This window comes from Pleurodeles waltl, chromosome 10 (assembly GCF_031143425.1).
Source record: "Pleurodeles waltl isolate 20211129_DDA chromosome 10, aPleWal1.hap1.20221129, whole genome shotgun sequence".
Lineage (NCBI taxonomy): Eukaryota > Metazoa > Chordata > Amphibia > Caudata > Salamandridae > Pleurodeles > Pleurodeles waltl.
This window is the reverse complement of record NC_090449.1, coordinates 279,089,812-279,106,594: the sequence shown is the minus strand read 5'-3', so window position 1 is coordinate 279,106,594 and position 16,783 is coordinate 279,089,812. Positions and strand designations below refer to the sequence as shown.

Sequence of the window (16,783 nt, the reverse complement as noted above, 5' to 3'; positions counted from 1 at the left end):
AAACAGAACAACTTAAAATTCTGAATTGGCTGCGAATTCCAGCAACAGGCCCCATCAGAAACTCGTAATGAGAGCTAGTAAACTCCTCCAAGTTTTGAAGTTTGTTTTTATATCTTGCGTTCTGTGTTTGATATATCTTATGGCAGCAGATTTACTATCATAGATGAGGGCATTTAAACACTTCGCTGGGTGTGAGATTGAAGACATGTTCGTGGAGGGCTGTGATGATTTCTAGGGTTTTCGGTCATCGGTAGACGATGACTGGCCAGGATTTAAGTATAGTTTATTATCTGCTGTTTAGCGAAATCTATTCAGATAACCAACAGCGGCTGAAAACTTCAGGTGTAGTTTCACCGGAGAACGACGTCACCTTCAGAATTCTTTATGTGGGGTATGGGAGGTTCGATGGATCAGACAAAAGAGATTTTAAGCAAAACAATGTGGCACAAATTAAATAACTTCTTAACATCTCTCTGTGCACCTGTCTGGGTAAATCCCGCATTCCTCGTATCTCTGCCTCGCTGCCTTCTCTCTCGCTCGTGGTTCTGTTAACTCTCGTTCATTCACCTTGTTCTTTCCTTCGCCACCCCCTCCCACCCCCTTCTTCCCTACTCGCATCTCTCCTGCTCTTTCGTCTCTCCCCCATTGCTGCCGCGCTCATCTGCCGCACTCCTCTTTCCCGCCTCCTCTCTTTCTCCTCACGCTGCCTCCGAGCAACGTCTGCGTCTCTCAGCGCCCAGGCTAGGCGGCTGAAAGGCATGGGAGTGGGTGAGACTGCAGTATTTTATTGATTGTCCGTTGGGTGCTCAGAAGGGGGGCACATAAAAGTCACCATTAGTCAGGATCACTTACCTCCCCAACCCTTCAAAAACAAGCTTTTGTGCCAGTACAGAGCTACGCCATCAGAGGTGAATTGGCCATCCTTCGAAGTAGCGCTCCACGCTCCAGTTCTTCCCTCGCACCCTCTGCCCTACAGCCCCCGTTCTCCACAGACGCACATAAACAAAACACGCACACAGTCCTTCCGCAGACCCCTCACAAAGAGGGGAGATCACCTGCACCAGACTGCAGCCATCCGCCAGAGCCCGATCAAAGTGTTACATCGATTAGCTGCATTTCAACAGTTCAATTGCCCAGGGCGCCGCTTCAAAAGGGAAGGATTAGAAAAATTTCAGCACCACGGAGAGCGCCAGGCGGAGTGCGTCTGAGACATATGCGCGCCAAAGGACGCGCACTGTTGCCCAAGCTCAATGCACGCTTTCCAAGCCTAGCTGCAGGCCCAGAGCCGAGAGACATCTCTGCAACTCATTCGACCCTCACACTGTGGAATAAAGCTGGACACTTAAAGTTGGGATTGTGCAAAACTGAATTTTGGTTGGACAGTTCAAATGGTCTGTGTGCCAAAGAATGCTGTTCTCCGCAACAGGGAAGTGTGCGCTTCGCTCGAGTCGATGGTGATTGGGTTACTAGGGTGCAGTGCGCACTGAAGGGTCCTCCTGCTAGCCCCCTTTTTCCCAGTGAGGTTACACGCGGATGGCCCGTCGCGCACGACGCTCTGTCGGAATGTGTCGCTGCATCCCTGAACGTGACTGCACCGCATAGCACGGCACAGCCGGACCCACTCGCCTCTCCTGCTCTGCTCAGGGACCAGGCTCCACACCGCGCTATACTTCTGGTTCTCACCTTAAGGATGTGTCGCCGATTGAATGCCTCCGTTTCTACAAAGCTGTGAGGAAGAAGGTGGCAGGGGATTCGAGCATGTTAGCCCTGCTGCGGGGAGAACAGGGCAGCAATGGAATGAAATCGGAAGCTGCTTTGTGTGTGGAGTGAAAACACCAAGGGTTGTCTCTGAACTTGAGCACGGGGGTCTTCATCCCTGAGAAACGATGGGTGTCTTGACTGCAGCGCGCAGCAACTGCACAACAGCTCGCGGGGGTTAGCGGGCGTCTTTTCTGCTGCATTGCCTGCGAAGGGAGGGCTGGGGGCAGACAATTGAAATGACTTTGAGGAATCTGAGCCTGGGACTACATTATGTGGAAGAGGAATGCAGTAAGTACGGCCCTTTTTTCTATCCTTCTGCTCCCCTCGATTGCGTTCACACACCAGCGCAAGCTGTTTACTTTGGCACATGGCAGGATGGTACGCGTCTGCAGCAGACCAGTGCTTACGTGTAAGGCGTGTATGAGAGTGGATTTTTCTGTAGAACAGTGGAGAGTTGCCAGACGTTAAATTAAGTCTCTCTGGGAATACCTCCGTTTGCCTCAAATCTCCAACCTAGGCTTATTTTTAAATATTAATTAATTTGAATAAATACGAATAGCCGGTTTCTTTGAAGTTGCCTAAGTGTGTCCTTTGTTCAGAGGTAATATATGCGTCATGAAACAAGAAGAATACGAACTGCACTGTTTTGCACCAGGGTTATCTCTGTTTACCACACATGAGGCTTCCGACCGTCCTGCAGTCGCTGGGCGCTGCCTACCTTTTTGGCAGGAGGAGGGTGCGCTGTAGTGAGATCCTGTCCTTAGCACGGGGTGGGGTGGGGGGCATCCACACAGCCTCTGTGCACCTCGAGGAGCTCTGCTTCCTCTGCACAGAGTAGCACTTTCCGCTTCCGTCTCGAACAAGACTATTCTCCGCCACTCGGGCTCCTCCTCCTTCCACATCCTCTGTGTCTTGGGCAGACCGACCCTTCCTTTTCCCGTCCCCAACCCACCTGTCCAGCGAGGTTCGTTAACCTGGGATGGATATGAAAGGACACGTTGAGCGCCGTATTCCCCCAACCTCCCCGAGCGCTAAGAATTGTCAAAGTTGTGCCTCGTGCCAGGCGAAAGGCGCTGAAGAACAAAAACTTTATATCGGTGATTGGCGCGCTCTCGTTGGCCGGTAGAGGGCGCTGCTGCCTTTTTCTTCCGCACCACGTGAGCGAAGGGAAACTCTGCAGTGCTCACACACACGTAGTAAGAGAGGAACTTCCTTTGAATTCACACTCACGCAGCTATACTTCTGATACCACGGATTCCATTGCCGCAATTCGTGTTTACTAGCAGCGTCAACTGAGCCCTACCTTAGGATAAGAGAGTTGCCCTTCCGACGCTGAGACCCTCTAAGTAGGTTGAGGACGTTGGTATCTGTGTGTCGACTAGGGAACGAATCCCTTGGGGATTCCCTCGGAGCTGGAAGGGGCAGTGCGACCAGTGGTACCATGAGATGGCGCCCTTAACCGACATGCCTCCGATTCTTATGGGGCTATACCCGGTGGTGGGTGGTGGGGGCCCCCTTACATATATGCATCTGGGAAGCGGAGGCTGCCTGCAGCACCACATTCCCAGACACCTCATGCCAGCTCAGTGCTGACGCTGAGCGTGGGATTAGCGATCGGGGAAGAGAGCGGAGACGCTGATTGGGCAGAAAGAATCTCCCACTTGTGGATGACGCCAAGGACCCCTTAATCAGATGCCAGGCGGAAGAGAACGGGGACTCCCTCTCCCGAGGACAGCGGGATTCTGCTTGGGCAGTCAATCAGCCACTGCCCCCCCCCCATCCTCCCCCCCCCCCCACAAAGTGAGAGGGGACTGAGAGGGGATCCGCTCTCGAGTGCTTGCACAATCTCACCAGATCAAATACCCCTCCCTGACATACACGCCTGGCTAAAGGGTGGCAAGCGGAGAAGCAGGCGAGCTTGACACTGTGCGAGGAGGAAAGATATGTCTGTTGACGTGTCTCCTTTCCCCGGTGTCTCCAGAGACACCTGTAAACACTGGTCATTGTGGTTCCACAAGATAAATATTAAGATAAAGGTGTCTGCTCAGGACAGGTCCTGCGCGCCCGTCAATTCAATCTAAGAACATATGTCATGCCGCTGTTCACCTCAGATATTTGTATAGCGCTGCAAAATGTGTTGGTCGGTATGTAGATCTACAGAAGAAAGAATGTGAATGGCACCCTCCCAGTAGAGGTCGAATTAAGCGAGGGGCATTTTTATGGAGTTAGTTATTTACCTGAGATATGCATCAAAGCGCTGCAAGGTGGCAAAAAGTTACCCCAATAGCTTTGCATTCTTCTGCCTGTCAAAACCACCCTAGTCACTTTTGACCCAATTGACCCAAATCTCTAATACCTGGTAACAGGGAGGAGGTGGTGAGGAGAGGGGGGGTATGGCAATTATTCAGTCAAATCGTGCAGCTGTGGTGTTTGGCAGAGTGAACGCCTGTTATTTATTCCATTCGAAAGATCAGTATGCCACTCCTCGGGAAATGTAATCATTTCCCATTTAATAGACCCCGTCCCCCGCCACCTCCAAAAGAAAAGTCAGTCACTTCGATCAATCTCTTTTAGTCAAACTTCACTTTCTCTTCCTGCAGAATTTCAGGCGATAACGCATTCAGGTCAGGCATGCGGGGCTGCAGCCTCATCCGTTTGCCGCTCACACCACGCACCGTGTCTGCAGAGGCCCGCACCGCCTCCAACCGCCCTCCCATTTTCAGAGCGGGGGAGGCACGATTAGCAAAGGGGGAGCGCTGCGATAGGGCTTCGCTCCGCAGGGATGGCGCGGAGCTCGTAGGCCCGATTTAAATTGGAAATGAGCTGTTTGGGCTGTGTCTGCAGAACACACACACACGGCAGCTTGGGAGGTGCGAAAGCAACCCGTCTACTAATATTCTGGGCACACCCCTTTCCGCAGTCATCCCGCGAAGCCCTCGCGAAACTTCTGCTCATCTGAGAACTTCTTCGAATGAGTGGCAAGCAGAATTTGAGCGCCTTGAACAAAGAGAAGGGAGCGCTCCCATCAGTTGGTGCAGGGCCACCGCAAATCTGGCACTTCTGTGGTGAAAAGCTACTTTTAACGGAGGGTCGCTACACTTACCTCTTGACATCTGGCCAGTGAGGTGAAAAGGCCCGAATACCGGCTCTGCGAAGGAAGGCGGCTTGAGGCAGTGGCGAGAGAACAGATCGGCGCAGTACATGCTTGACCCGTGTTGCAGGTTCCAGACATCTCACTCTGTTCCGTAGCTGTTATCGCTTCCTCTCCTCCAGGGATCTTTAGTCTGAGGGAGACACTTCCAGATCTCGGGTGATATGGACGAAGTGAGCTAAGGATGTGGTTAGGGGCAATCGACAGGGTGCTGGCTTGATTCGTTTCCCTTGCATGGGGATGCCACTTGTGCAAGAGATGTCACCACCAAACCATTTTCAAACCTATGTTATCTGAGAGAAACAGGCGTTGGCCGGGGATTAACACAAATGGGAATTTGGTGAGTTCTGGAACATGTGTTTAGGGTAGGTTGAAACAATGGCAGCTTGAATGTCTTGGGACCTGCTGTGTTGTGTGTGTTATCACACACTACTTCCGATGATCCGATGGCAGAAGGAAGCAGGCATTGATCTAGGATTTATGTAACGCGAGAGCTGTGGAATGCCATGATGGAACAGTGAGAGAGTTAATTTCAAGTATTATGCCAACGGACAGGTAGTCTGTTTTCTGTGTTTGTTTCTGATCTGTGTTCAGTAAACTGAAACTTGGTGGCCTAACTTGATGCTTTCTGGTCACCCTTCCAGGGACTGAAGTTCGCCAAGATGGGGATGTTCAGCTCGGCTCTGCTGCTGTTTCAGGCTCTTCTGGTCCAGTTGGACTATGCTCATGGGGCCGAGAAGGCCTACCCAGTGTTGAACATTGCAGTCATCCTGGGCCGGACACCCTACATCACAGAGAGGGACATCCGCGCCCTCTGGACTCGGGACATGTCCACGGATGTTGATGTCAACGTGGTGACTCTCCTGGTGAACCAGACTGACCCTAAGAGCATTATCACCCACGTGTGTGACCTGATGTCTGGGACCAAGATCCATGGGGTGGTCTTCGGCGATGACACTGACCAAGAGGCAATCGCCCAGATCCTGGATTTTATCTCCTCACAGACCTTCATCCCCATCCTTGGCATCCATGGGGGGTCTTCGATGATCATGGCTGACAAGGTAAGGTGTCAAGCACATTGTGTACAGAGGTGCACCTGCTGCAGTGTGATAAATGACATCGTGTGCACAAGTGCTCCAACTGTAGTATGATGACCTCACTGTGTACAGAGGTGCACTTGCTGTAGTGCGATAAACCCCAGTGTGCACAGAGATGATCCTGCTCTAGTGCGACGAACCACAATGTGCACCAAGGTGCACCTGCTGTAGTGCAATAAACCCCAGTGTGCGCAGAGGTGATCCTGCCCCAGTGTGACGAACCACAATGTGTACAGAGATGCACCTGCTGTAGTATGATAAATGGCATTGTGTGCACAAGTGCTCCTGCTGTTGTATGATGGCCTCACTGTGCAAAGAGGTGCACATGCTGTAGTGTGATAAACCCCAGTGTGCGCAGAGGTGACCCTGCTCTAGTGTGACGAACTACAATGTGTGCAGAGGTGCTCCTGCTGTAGTGTGATAAACCCCAGTGTGCACCGAGGTGATCCTGCTCTAGTGTGACGAACCACAATGTGTGCAGAGGTGGAGCTCCTGTAGTGTGATGAATGGCATTGTGTGCACAAGTGCTCCTGCTGTTGTATGATGGTCTCACTGTGCAAAGAGGTGCACATGCTGTAGTGTGATAAACCCCAGTGTGCGCAGAGGTGACCCTGCTCTAGTGTGACGAACTACAATGTGTGTAGAGGTGCTCCTGCTGTAGTGTGATGAATGGCATTGTGTGCACAAGTGTTCCTGCTGTTGTATGATGGCCCCACTGTGCAAAGAGGTGCACATGCTGTAGTGTGATAAACCCCAGTGTGCGCAGAGGTGACCCTGCTCTAGTGTGACGAACTACAATGTGTGTAGAGGTGCTCCTGCTGTAGTGTGATGAATGGCATTGTGTGCACAAGTGTTCCTGCTGTTGTATGATGGCCCCACTGTGCAAAGAGGTGCACATGCTGTAGTGTGATAAACCCCAGTGTGCGCAGAGGTGACCCTGCTCTAGTGTGACGAACCACAATGTGTGCAGAGGTGGAGCTCCTGTAGTGTGAAGAACCTCGCCGTGTGCAGAGATGTGCCTGTTGGAGTGTAATGAATGTAATTATGCAGCGTGGTGCTCCCGCTGTAGTACAAGGAGCAACACTGTGTCTAGAGGTGCACCTGCTGTAGTGTAAATACCTTCACTGTGTGCAGGTGGTTCCTCCTCTAGTGCTATTAACTCCCTTGTGTTGTAAACATGTCGTTATAAGTAGAGGCCCTCTTGCTGTAGTGTCACTAACTCCACTGTCCGCAGACGTCCATCTGCTGGAGTGTGATTAACCCCACTATGTGTGGAGGTGCACCTACTGTAGTGTGATCAGCGACACTGTGAGCACAAGTGTACATGATGGAGTATAAATATAATCACTGTGTCTAGAGGTGCAGTTGCTGTACTGTAAATAATGTCACTGTTTGCAGGTTGTTCCCCCTGTAGTGTTCTTAACTCCATCCTGTTCACCAGCGCCCCTATTTTGGTGTGACGAGCCTCTCCGTGTGCATCGGCTGTAGTCGGAAGAATTTCACTATCAGCAGAAGTGCGCCTTCTGCGGTGTTATTTAAACCATCTTTCGCACAGGTGCACTTGCTGTGGTGTGAAGAACCTCAATATTTGCAGGGCTGCCCCTTCTGTAGTGTGATGAACGTCACTGTGTGCAGAGGGGCACCTGAACATCACTGGGTCCAGATGCACTTGCTGTATTGTGAATAATTTCACTGTGCACACAGGTCATCCTGCTGCAGTCTTATTATCTCCATTGTGTTCAGGAGACAGACTCGTCTGTATCCACAGGTGCCACCGCTGTAGTGCGGTGAACCTTTCTGTGGGCAGAAGTGCACATCATGTGGTGTGACGGACTCTTCTCTATGAACAGAGGACTCTGTTGTACTGTGACGAACCTTACAATGTGCAGAAATGCACATCATGTAGTGTGGTGAAGTCTTCTGTATGCACAGGCGCAACTGCTGTAGTGCCATGAACCCTACTGTGTGCAAAAGTGCACATCGTGTAGTGTGACAAACTCTTCACTGTGCACAGATGAGTCTTCTGTAGTGCGGTGAATCTTACTACGTGCAGAAGTGCACATCATGTAGTGTGACAAACTTCTCTGTGCACAGAGGAGTCTGCTGTACTGTGACGAACCTTACTATGTGCAGAAATGCACATCATGTAGTGTGGTGAACTGTTCTGTATGCACATGTGCAACTGCTGTAGTGCGATGCACCTTACTATGTGCAGAAGTGCACACCACGCAGTGTGACGAACTCTTCTCTATGAACAGAGGAGTCTGTGTAGTGCGTGAACCTTACTGTGTGCAGAAGTGCACATCATGTAGTGTGACGAACTCTTCTCTGTGCACATAGGAGTCTCCTGTAGTGCGGTCAACCTTAATATGTGCAGAAGTGCACATCATGTAGTGTGACGAACTCTCCTCTGTGCACAGAGGAGTCTGCTGTAGTGCGATGAACCATACTATGTGCAGGAGTGCACATCATGTAGTGTGACGAACTCTCCTCTGTGCACAGAGGAGTCTGCTGTAGTGCGGTGAACCATACTATGTGCAGAAGTGCACATCATGTAGTGTGACGAACTGTTCTCTATGCACAGAAGAGTCTGTGTAGTACGATGAACCTTACTACGTTCAGAAGTGCACATCATGTAGTGTGACGAACTGTTCTCTATGAACAGAGGAGCCTGTGTAGTGTGACGGACCTTACTATGTGCTGAAGTGCAGCTCGTGTAGTGTGACGAACTCTACTGTCTGCAGAGGTGTAACTCCTGCAGTGTGACGAACCTTATCATGTTCAGAATTGCACACCTCCTGTACTGCGAAGAAATGTTCTGTGTGCAGAGGTATAAGTGCTGCGGTGTGGCGATCCTTATTATGTTCAAAAGTGCACATCATGTAGCGTGACGAACCCTACTGTATTCACAGATTCGTCTCATGTAGTGTGACGAACTCTACGGTGTTCACCGATGCATCTGTTATAATGTGACGAACCTTATTATGTACAGAAGTGCACACCCTGTAGTGTGATGAACTCTTCTCTATGCACAGATTCACTTGTTTCAGTGTCATTAACCTTAGTATGTGCAGGTGTGCTACCCCCGTGTTGTGAGTGATGAACCGCTCTGTGTGTACATTTGACATTCTCTATCATGATGTGTCTCAGTCTGTGCACTGCTACGCCTTCTGTATTGTGATGACGCCGAGATGCTCTGCACCCCGATAGTCTTATGACTGTGGTGCAACGATTTACCATAGCACAGCAACACAGGAGCGACTCACACGTGCGGTCCTTTGAAACCAGCCTCCGGAGTGCATTGACGCACCTCACTTCACAGAACTATTTTCTATTTTTACCCGCGAAAACATAACATTTGCTTGTTTTTAATGACACCAGTGCCCGACAGTTTCGGATTAGTGCTTTCCAGCAGTGCTGCCGACCCGAACAGTACTTGCACTGATAAACAGCTATTTCTCTCTCCCAGGCGGAGCACCTCTGCACCCACACGCACGCGCACTCATGCTCTCCAGTGCACAGTGAAACTCGTGCACGCGGCGGCGCAGTCTGTGCCCAACAATGTGCCGTCTGTGACAGGCCGAACAATAACAGTCAGCTATTTATAGAATAACGAACACAGCCCAGACTCTGCACGGAAGCACCGATAGACTGCTGTGGATATTTAGTGACATCTGATGACGTATTAACAATTTTCTATGTGACAACTGATTTAGGAATTGCCGCATACAAATAACACCTTCAATAAAGCACAGCAGGGAAGTCAAGTGTAACTGCTGTCAGAGTCCACCTCTTGGTGTGCCTGCAGCAAAAGCATCCTCGGTGGACTGGTGGGAGAACGACTGGAAAGTTTCTAATTTGTAGACGACAAGTGCTCGAAATGTTAAGAGGGAATACCAGTGGTGCAATGGCATCTCCACTTGACTTCAATTAAAAATAGATAGGTTCATTGATCCCTGTCTAATTCGAGCTCGTTATATTGGGACGGGAATTTTAATCTCTCCGCTTGACCCTTCAGAGTGGTCTCATTTTGAAAGCAAGTTCGCCGTAAGCGGCCGGTGCGGAGTGTAGTGTACACAATCACTCACATGGCTACGCTGGCACTCAGACATACACACACAGGACAACAACACACGACATGCACTCAGGAACAGAAACCCCCAACACACAAACGCCACTTTCAGCAGACATACATACAAGCCTTCACTAACACCAGCGCACACACATTAGTGTACCTTGCATTAGTACACATGGTTACAACGACACAAACACTAAGAAACACGCACTACACACAAACACACTCTGCGGACACCCACACCGATCAAGACGAATAACCAGACACCCACCACACAAAACACATAAACTCGTACTGCATCACACAAGCAGCATCCCAACACACAAACACCAACGCACATACACATAGAAGCGCACGCACACACACTCACACATATCAACGAAAACACCAAACAGGCACGCAACTTCCGTCACGCACCAAAGCAGGCCTGAGCATGATTTTACCATGTCCACGTGTTACAATATTGTGAACGTTATGATTTCACTCTATAAAACATGACTTGTTTTCATAACATATTGGCACCCCAAATAACACTTTCTAGCAGGCAGTATGTCAATTTTATTTACACGAATTTCAGACTCAAAGCAAATATTGACAGGAAAAAAAATACTAACATCAGGAGGAACGCCCCATCTCGATACCGAGGGTTGTAATGTCACAAAGAACATACCGTATAAAACATGATGTTTTTCAGAAGGATTATCAACAAACGTATGTCTGAAGTATTAAAGCACTGCAGTAGCACAAAGCAGATTCTAGTGCCGCGAAGTATGTGATACAGCTATAAATCAGATGGACTCACCCATGAGAGCCCTGTCACACTACATGATCTTAGAACGAGAAACATATTGAACTGATCTGCACAAGAAACACACTGGTGCCCACAACACAAAGATCATTATTGTGACGCACGTACAGCACCATGCACGCGCTTACAATGAAACAAAGGGCCGTTTCATGAAACACGTTTTCATTTCATAGTCTCTGTGCTGGTCCAAGAATGTCAGTAGCCTCACTGCGCAGGCTATTAAGAAAACAACCTGCAGTGATTGGCTATATATCTTTATGAAATGTTGTAGTTTATGTCTACCATGTGATCTTTCGTACTTTGGACGCCCTTGCCACAAGGCTCTGAGACTTTCATCTACTGCTTTTGTTTGGTTGTACTTGGTTGGTTAAAATTTGTTTGCTCTGTGTATTACTTGACAGTGGTTCCTATTGGTTAATGTGAGGACAAAGTGTACCTGATGCCACGTGGGATCTTTCAGTGTACTTGTGTATGGGTGTGTGTGCTAACTGACTTTTCTGGATGCCTGTCTATAGGGGTGAATTGTTGTTCCTTATCTGACATGAGTATACTGTTTCCCAGACTAGTCACTAGCCAACTCTGCAGCCGTGGTACATTGTTGTGTATATGAGGGTGCGGTAGGTTGTAGCTAATATTCTCTGACCGGTACTAAGAAATGTGATTTTGTGGTGAGAGGGTTATGCTAGTGCGGTGGCAATTCTTTGCCCACAGTATGGCTTTAATGCTGTATTGTGCACATGAAGCTGCAAGGATATCTGCATAATGTGCCTTCTAATGCCAAATAGGACATTCTATAGGACATGCACCCTTCAAAGAAAGTCTGTCCTTTTAGCATAATACATATTCTTGTTCCATTAAGCATGTGCAATCGGATAGAATTGCATTTTCATCAAAAAGTTGCTTCATGCATAAAATATATACATTGTCAACAAAAGGTAAAGGCTCTTTTGGCAAAACACATTCAAACCAATTGCCAAATGTACATATACACATAAGTAAATCTACACATGTAAATTAACTCTTACACTTTGTAGAACATGTACTTCTTTAGGCTATTTGCCATTTACGAGGGAACATTTGCTTCAAAGTTTAGATTTACACCTTTCCACCCTTGAACTCAGGTCGTGGAATCTACTTGTGTAAAGTTGCTACTAGTAACTGTTCACATGTAGATGGAGACAGAAGAAGGTATCTGCCACCCAGTTGGAGATTTCGCTGTGGTATATTATAGGGAACTTGTAAAATGTTTAATGAACCTATAAAAGTTAAAATAGTTTTTATATTACATGTTATGTAAGATAATTTTATATATTTATTTTAAATATAGAGCAACATTAAAGTGCTACAGAACTATTACCTTTATTTTTAATTAAATATTTAATTACATCAAATATGTAAATTAAAACTATCTTTAGAAAATGTATTAAAAAAATACCCACCTATAGTAAAATATTTATATTTATTAGTCATGTATTAAAAAAGACAGAAGGTTATGTATTATTTCACTTAATGTAATTATTTAAAAAAAAGAATAACATAATATTTTTTTAAATTAAGAAAAAATTTTAAAATATGCAAAAATAAAAGAATCAATCAATCAAATCACTTTATTTGGCTTAAAAAATGTCAACCATAAAAACATATAAATACACAGCAAATCACAAACTCTCGAGCCTCATAGCCCCCAATTAAATTTTAAAACATTTAAAAGAAAAATCACATTCACAATTACATTACTCAAATTAGTGGTTCCATAATAGAATAAAAATTTATACAGACACTAATCAAGTTTAAAAATTAACACTGTTACGCCAGGTTATAGCTCCCTTTAAAAAGGAACCATTCCCTTGCCAAACCAGCGCATCAGAAGTCATACACAACTACATAAAAAGCTGGGCAGTATCCCTTAGAAGGGGGACTAAATATCGTTGCCTAAAAGGTGCATAACGCTCACAAAACATAGGGCCAGATGTAGCAAATTTGGAAATTGCGACTTGCAATTTGCGAGTCGGAGCGACTCGCAAATTGCAGGTCGCAATTTCCAATGCAGAACGGTGTCTCAGACACCGTCTGCGACTCGCTATGGGGTCGCAATGACCCACCTCATTAATATTAATGAGGTGGGTCGCAAATTGCGGCCCCATAGCGAGTCTAGGCACTCGCAAACATGGAGGCCTGCTGTCGTCAGCAGACCTCCATGTTCGTGACTTCTTTATCAATAAAGCAGTTTTTTTTTAAGTGTAGCCCGTTTTCCTTAAAGGAAAACGAGCTGCACTTAAAAAAAAAACCGAAACCTTGGACCACTACCTGCCCTGAAAAAATAATTTTAGGTCCATTCACAAAGTGGAAGGGCTCCCATGGGGACCCCTTCCAATTTGCGAGTGGGTTACCATCCACTTGAAGTGGATGGTAACTGCGATACCCTTTGCGACCGCATATGCGGTCTCAAATGGTATTGCATTCCACTCGGAATCGCAAATAGGAAGGGACCACCCCTTCCTATTTGCGATTCTGAAATGCATATTGCGAGTCGGTCCCGACTCGCAATATGCATTTCTGCATAGGGAAATGAGTTTAGCGAGTCGCAAACGGCACTTTTTTGCCGTTTGCGAGTCGCTAAACGTTTCCTGCATCTGGCCCATAGTAACATGAATTAGGGTGGGATACACCATCACACGGACACAATTTTATAGAGTTCTGGTCAAACTGCTCTAACGGGAAGCACAAATGAATTCTAATAACCCTCATATGAAATCGTGTAATGGGGTCCTTTCCCATACATTTTTAACCTTCAGGAGGTAGGTCTCTGGGCCCACCCCTAACTTTATCACAATAAAATCCCTCACTGTTTTTTTCCTAAGCTCCACCTTCTCCCTCTTGGCCATTAATATTTTTGAGGAATTCTCCTTCACCTACCTTTTGTCCCCGGTAGATAGACCCTCTGGTGCATCAAAGATGTCCAAGCACCCCAAAAAATTGGGTACCTTTCTTACATAAGCCAACCAGGGAATGTCCTTAGCGTGATCGCATAACAAACAATCCTGCAGGATTTCTCTGTTAAGGGACGGAAATTCATTAGTCCAAATTGAGATCCACAATAGAATAGGAGCTATTTTAATGGCGTCTTCTATAAAATCCAGATCCAGCTCAACATGCAAGCAAAACCCAGAAATGTTTTGGCCCACACCTAATAACCTTCTGCAAAAACGATTTTCTTCAATCTCAAGTGCCCTATTTTTCATATAGCCCCAAAGTGGGGCTCCATACATCAGAATTTGAAGACATTTGCGCCTGTATACCTTCAGCAGGGGCTTATTAGGTTTATTACCCACCCTGACAGCGAACTCAAACACGGCACCTACAGTGGAGTTAAAGAGCCTCCCTCTCTTAGAGATACAGGTTTTCCAGGTGTCCTTATCATCAAAGATCACTCCAAGATAAGGGAAATCCTGTACTTTTCCAATTAGCTGCTCCTTTATTTTAGGTGCACCCACCTTGCTCAGAGGTTTTCCATAGACCATAAAATGAGATTTACTACAGTTTATCTCTAAATCTAGGGTTGACATGAAAGATTTATATGCTTTAACTGCCTCACGTAAACCGTTCATGGTGCGGGCCATAAGAACTGCATCATCTGCATATATCAATAATGGGATACTATTGCCATTGATTTTAGGAGCGTCCTTGCAACTTTCAGTTAAAAAATCATACAACCCATTTGTATATAACAGAAAAAGGGTAGGGGCCAAAACACACCCCTGCTGCACGCCCCTATTTAATTCAAACAGCTCCGTACTTTCACCATACATCCCAACCCTCACATTAGCATTAGTACCTGAATGTAGATATCGAAGCAGCTCCACAATATGGGAATCCATGCCCATCTGGGTTAGCCTATCCCAGAGCTTGCTGCGATTAACCTTATCAAAGGTGCAACTTAAGTGGATAAAGGCAAGGTACAAAGTATCCCCCTTGGCTTGTGTATATTTGCCAATCAGCATAAGCAGATTTAGACACTGCTCTTGGGTACCTAACCCTTCCCTAAAACCGTATTGAACCCTGCTCAGCATTGTATTTTCAGATATCCTATCCTCAATACGCCTTAGGATAATCCAACCCCAAATTTTTGCTGAGGAATCAAGTAGTGAGATTGGATGATATGACTTCAGGTCATTACAATTTCCCTTTTTGTAGACGGGTACAATACATGCCGATCTCCAAGTGACTGGATTTCCTGCGCTAATCGCTGCACTGAGGACATTAAGCAGAATGGGTGCCCACAGCTGTGGGCAACGTTTGTATAAATCCATTGAAATAGTATCCGGGCCAGGGGCTTTATGGCTAGCACTGCATTGCAGCACCTCCTTTACCTCCTCAAGGTTAAACCTAATAGCTAGATCTCGGGGGTGTCCCTGCTGCTCACCCCTTAGGTCCCCTATAAGGCACCCTGAGAAGATTCCACAGAAATATGCTATCTGGGTCTCAGGGGCGATATTGCAACCCAAACCCTCAGAGGTTTCCATCTCAATAGAGCCCCTGTTTACCACCTTCCAGAACAGGCCAGGGTTCTTGAGTACTGATGCCCTTTCCAGCTCCTCCTAGGCCTGCTCCTTAAGCTGTTGCTTTCTGGCCCTCAGAACGCATTTATAGTGGGCCTTTGCATCTCTTACAAGAATTGTATCTCTCGGTTGTTCCATTAATGCCTTCCTCAGAGATTTGTTAGCCTCATAACTGGGCTTGCTGAACCAACCAACCTGTTGCTTACAAAGAGGCTGGACAGCTGCCGTCATACCTTCTTTGATGGCTCCATTTACTTTGGATATCGCGTCCATGACTTCCCCTGGGCTGGCAGAATCAGCCAAGAGAGTACCCAAAAACAGGTTTAGGTTTTTACCCGCTACCCTCTCTGTTACTTGCTGAATGTTAACCTGTTTCCAGCCAAGTCGTCTGCCCTGGTCTTTGGGTCAAACCGAGACTGGCCCACCCCGCGCTCATTTCCGCATTGTCTCAAGAAAATTGAAGGAAATCCTAAGGGGATTTTGGTCACTGAAATACTGCACTACTACTTCACCATCCTTGACCATATTCTTTATGGGTGGGGACACAAAAATATAATAAATTTTTGTTCCAGCCCCCCCCACCAACAAAAGTAGGGGCCTGATGAATACCCACCACTATCTGGTCGCAGAAGTTCAGAAGACCCAACTCCTTAGGCCTTTAACCAGAGCCCCACCCCTCGCATCATGTGATCCCACAGCTGAATTTATCTTATAATTCTGTTCAAAAGGGTTCTCCATAGTAGTGTAGCTCTCTATTTTAGCATTAAAATCTCCTGACACCACAGCACAAAAAGCCAACCCAAACCCCTCCAGTCTACACTTCAATTTCTGCAAAACAGAAAAAAAGAACCTCAATTTGGCAACCAGAGTCCCAAACAGCATTGTAGAAGTTAACTAGTACAACATTAAATTTGTTTGGGAAGGCTACCCAGCTGATCAAAAAGCCCTGATGTTTACACATAATTTGATAGGCTCTTGCTATTTTGGAAGATCGAATTAAGGTGACTAAGCCACCTTTATGGCGACCACCTTTAGACCTTACAGCCGGGACTGTAAATCTTTGAAAGCCATCCCACACAGCCTGCCCATCCAACCAGGTCTCTTGCAGTAAGATAAAATCATAATGTGCCACAAATGGTAACCAGTTTCTGTCCAAAAGCTTAGGATCATACCCTGTTATATTCCATGAAATAAGGCAACACTTAATATTTAGACCATTCCGACCTTCAGGGATCAAGGCATCAGAAGGAGATTTTACCACCCCCTCTCTGTGTCTCTGTACATAGTGTCAATCCACCCTCTCCAACTCTGGGGGGGTAGACAAATCATATC

General features: G+C 46.9%; 1 protein-coding gene across 1 annotated transcript in view; it reads left to right on the top strand.

Annotated features, from left to right (window-relative positions):
- Positions 1-743: 743 nt before the first annotated feature.
- Positions 744-16,783, top strand: part of GRIN2A (glutamate ionotropic receptor NMDA type subunit 2A) — a 1,722,233-nt gene continuing 1,706,193 nt past the window's right edge. Inside the window, exons 1-2 of the mRNA XM_069210410.1 lie at positions 744-2,049; positions 5,557-5,973. Of these exons, the coding sequence (XP_069066511.1) occupies positions 2,032-2,049; positions 5,557-5,973 (435 nt within the window). The 5' untranslated portion in view covers positions 744-2,031. The remainder of the gene's footprint in view (positions 2,050-5,556; positions 5,974-16,783) is intronic.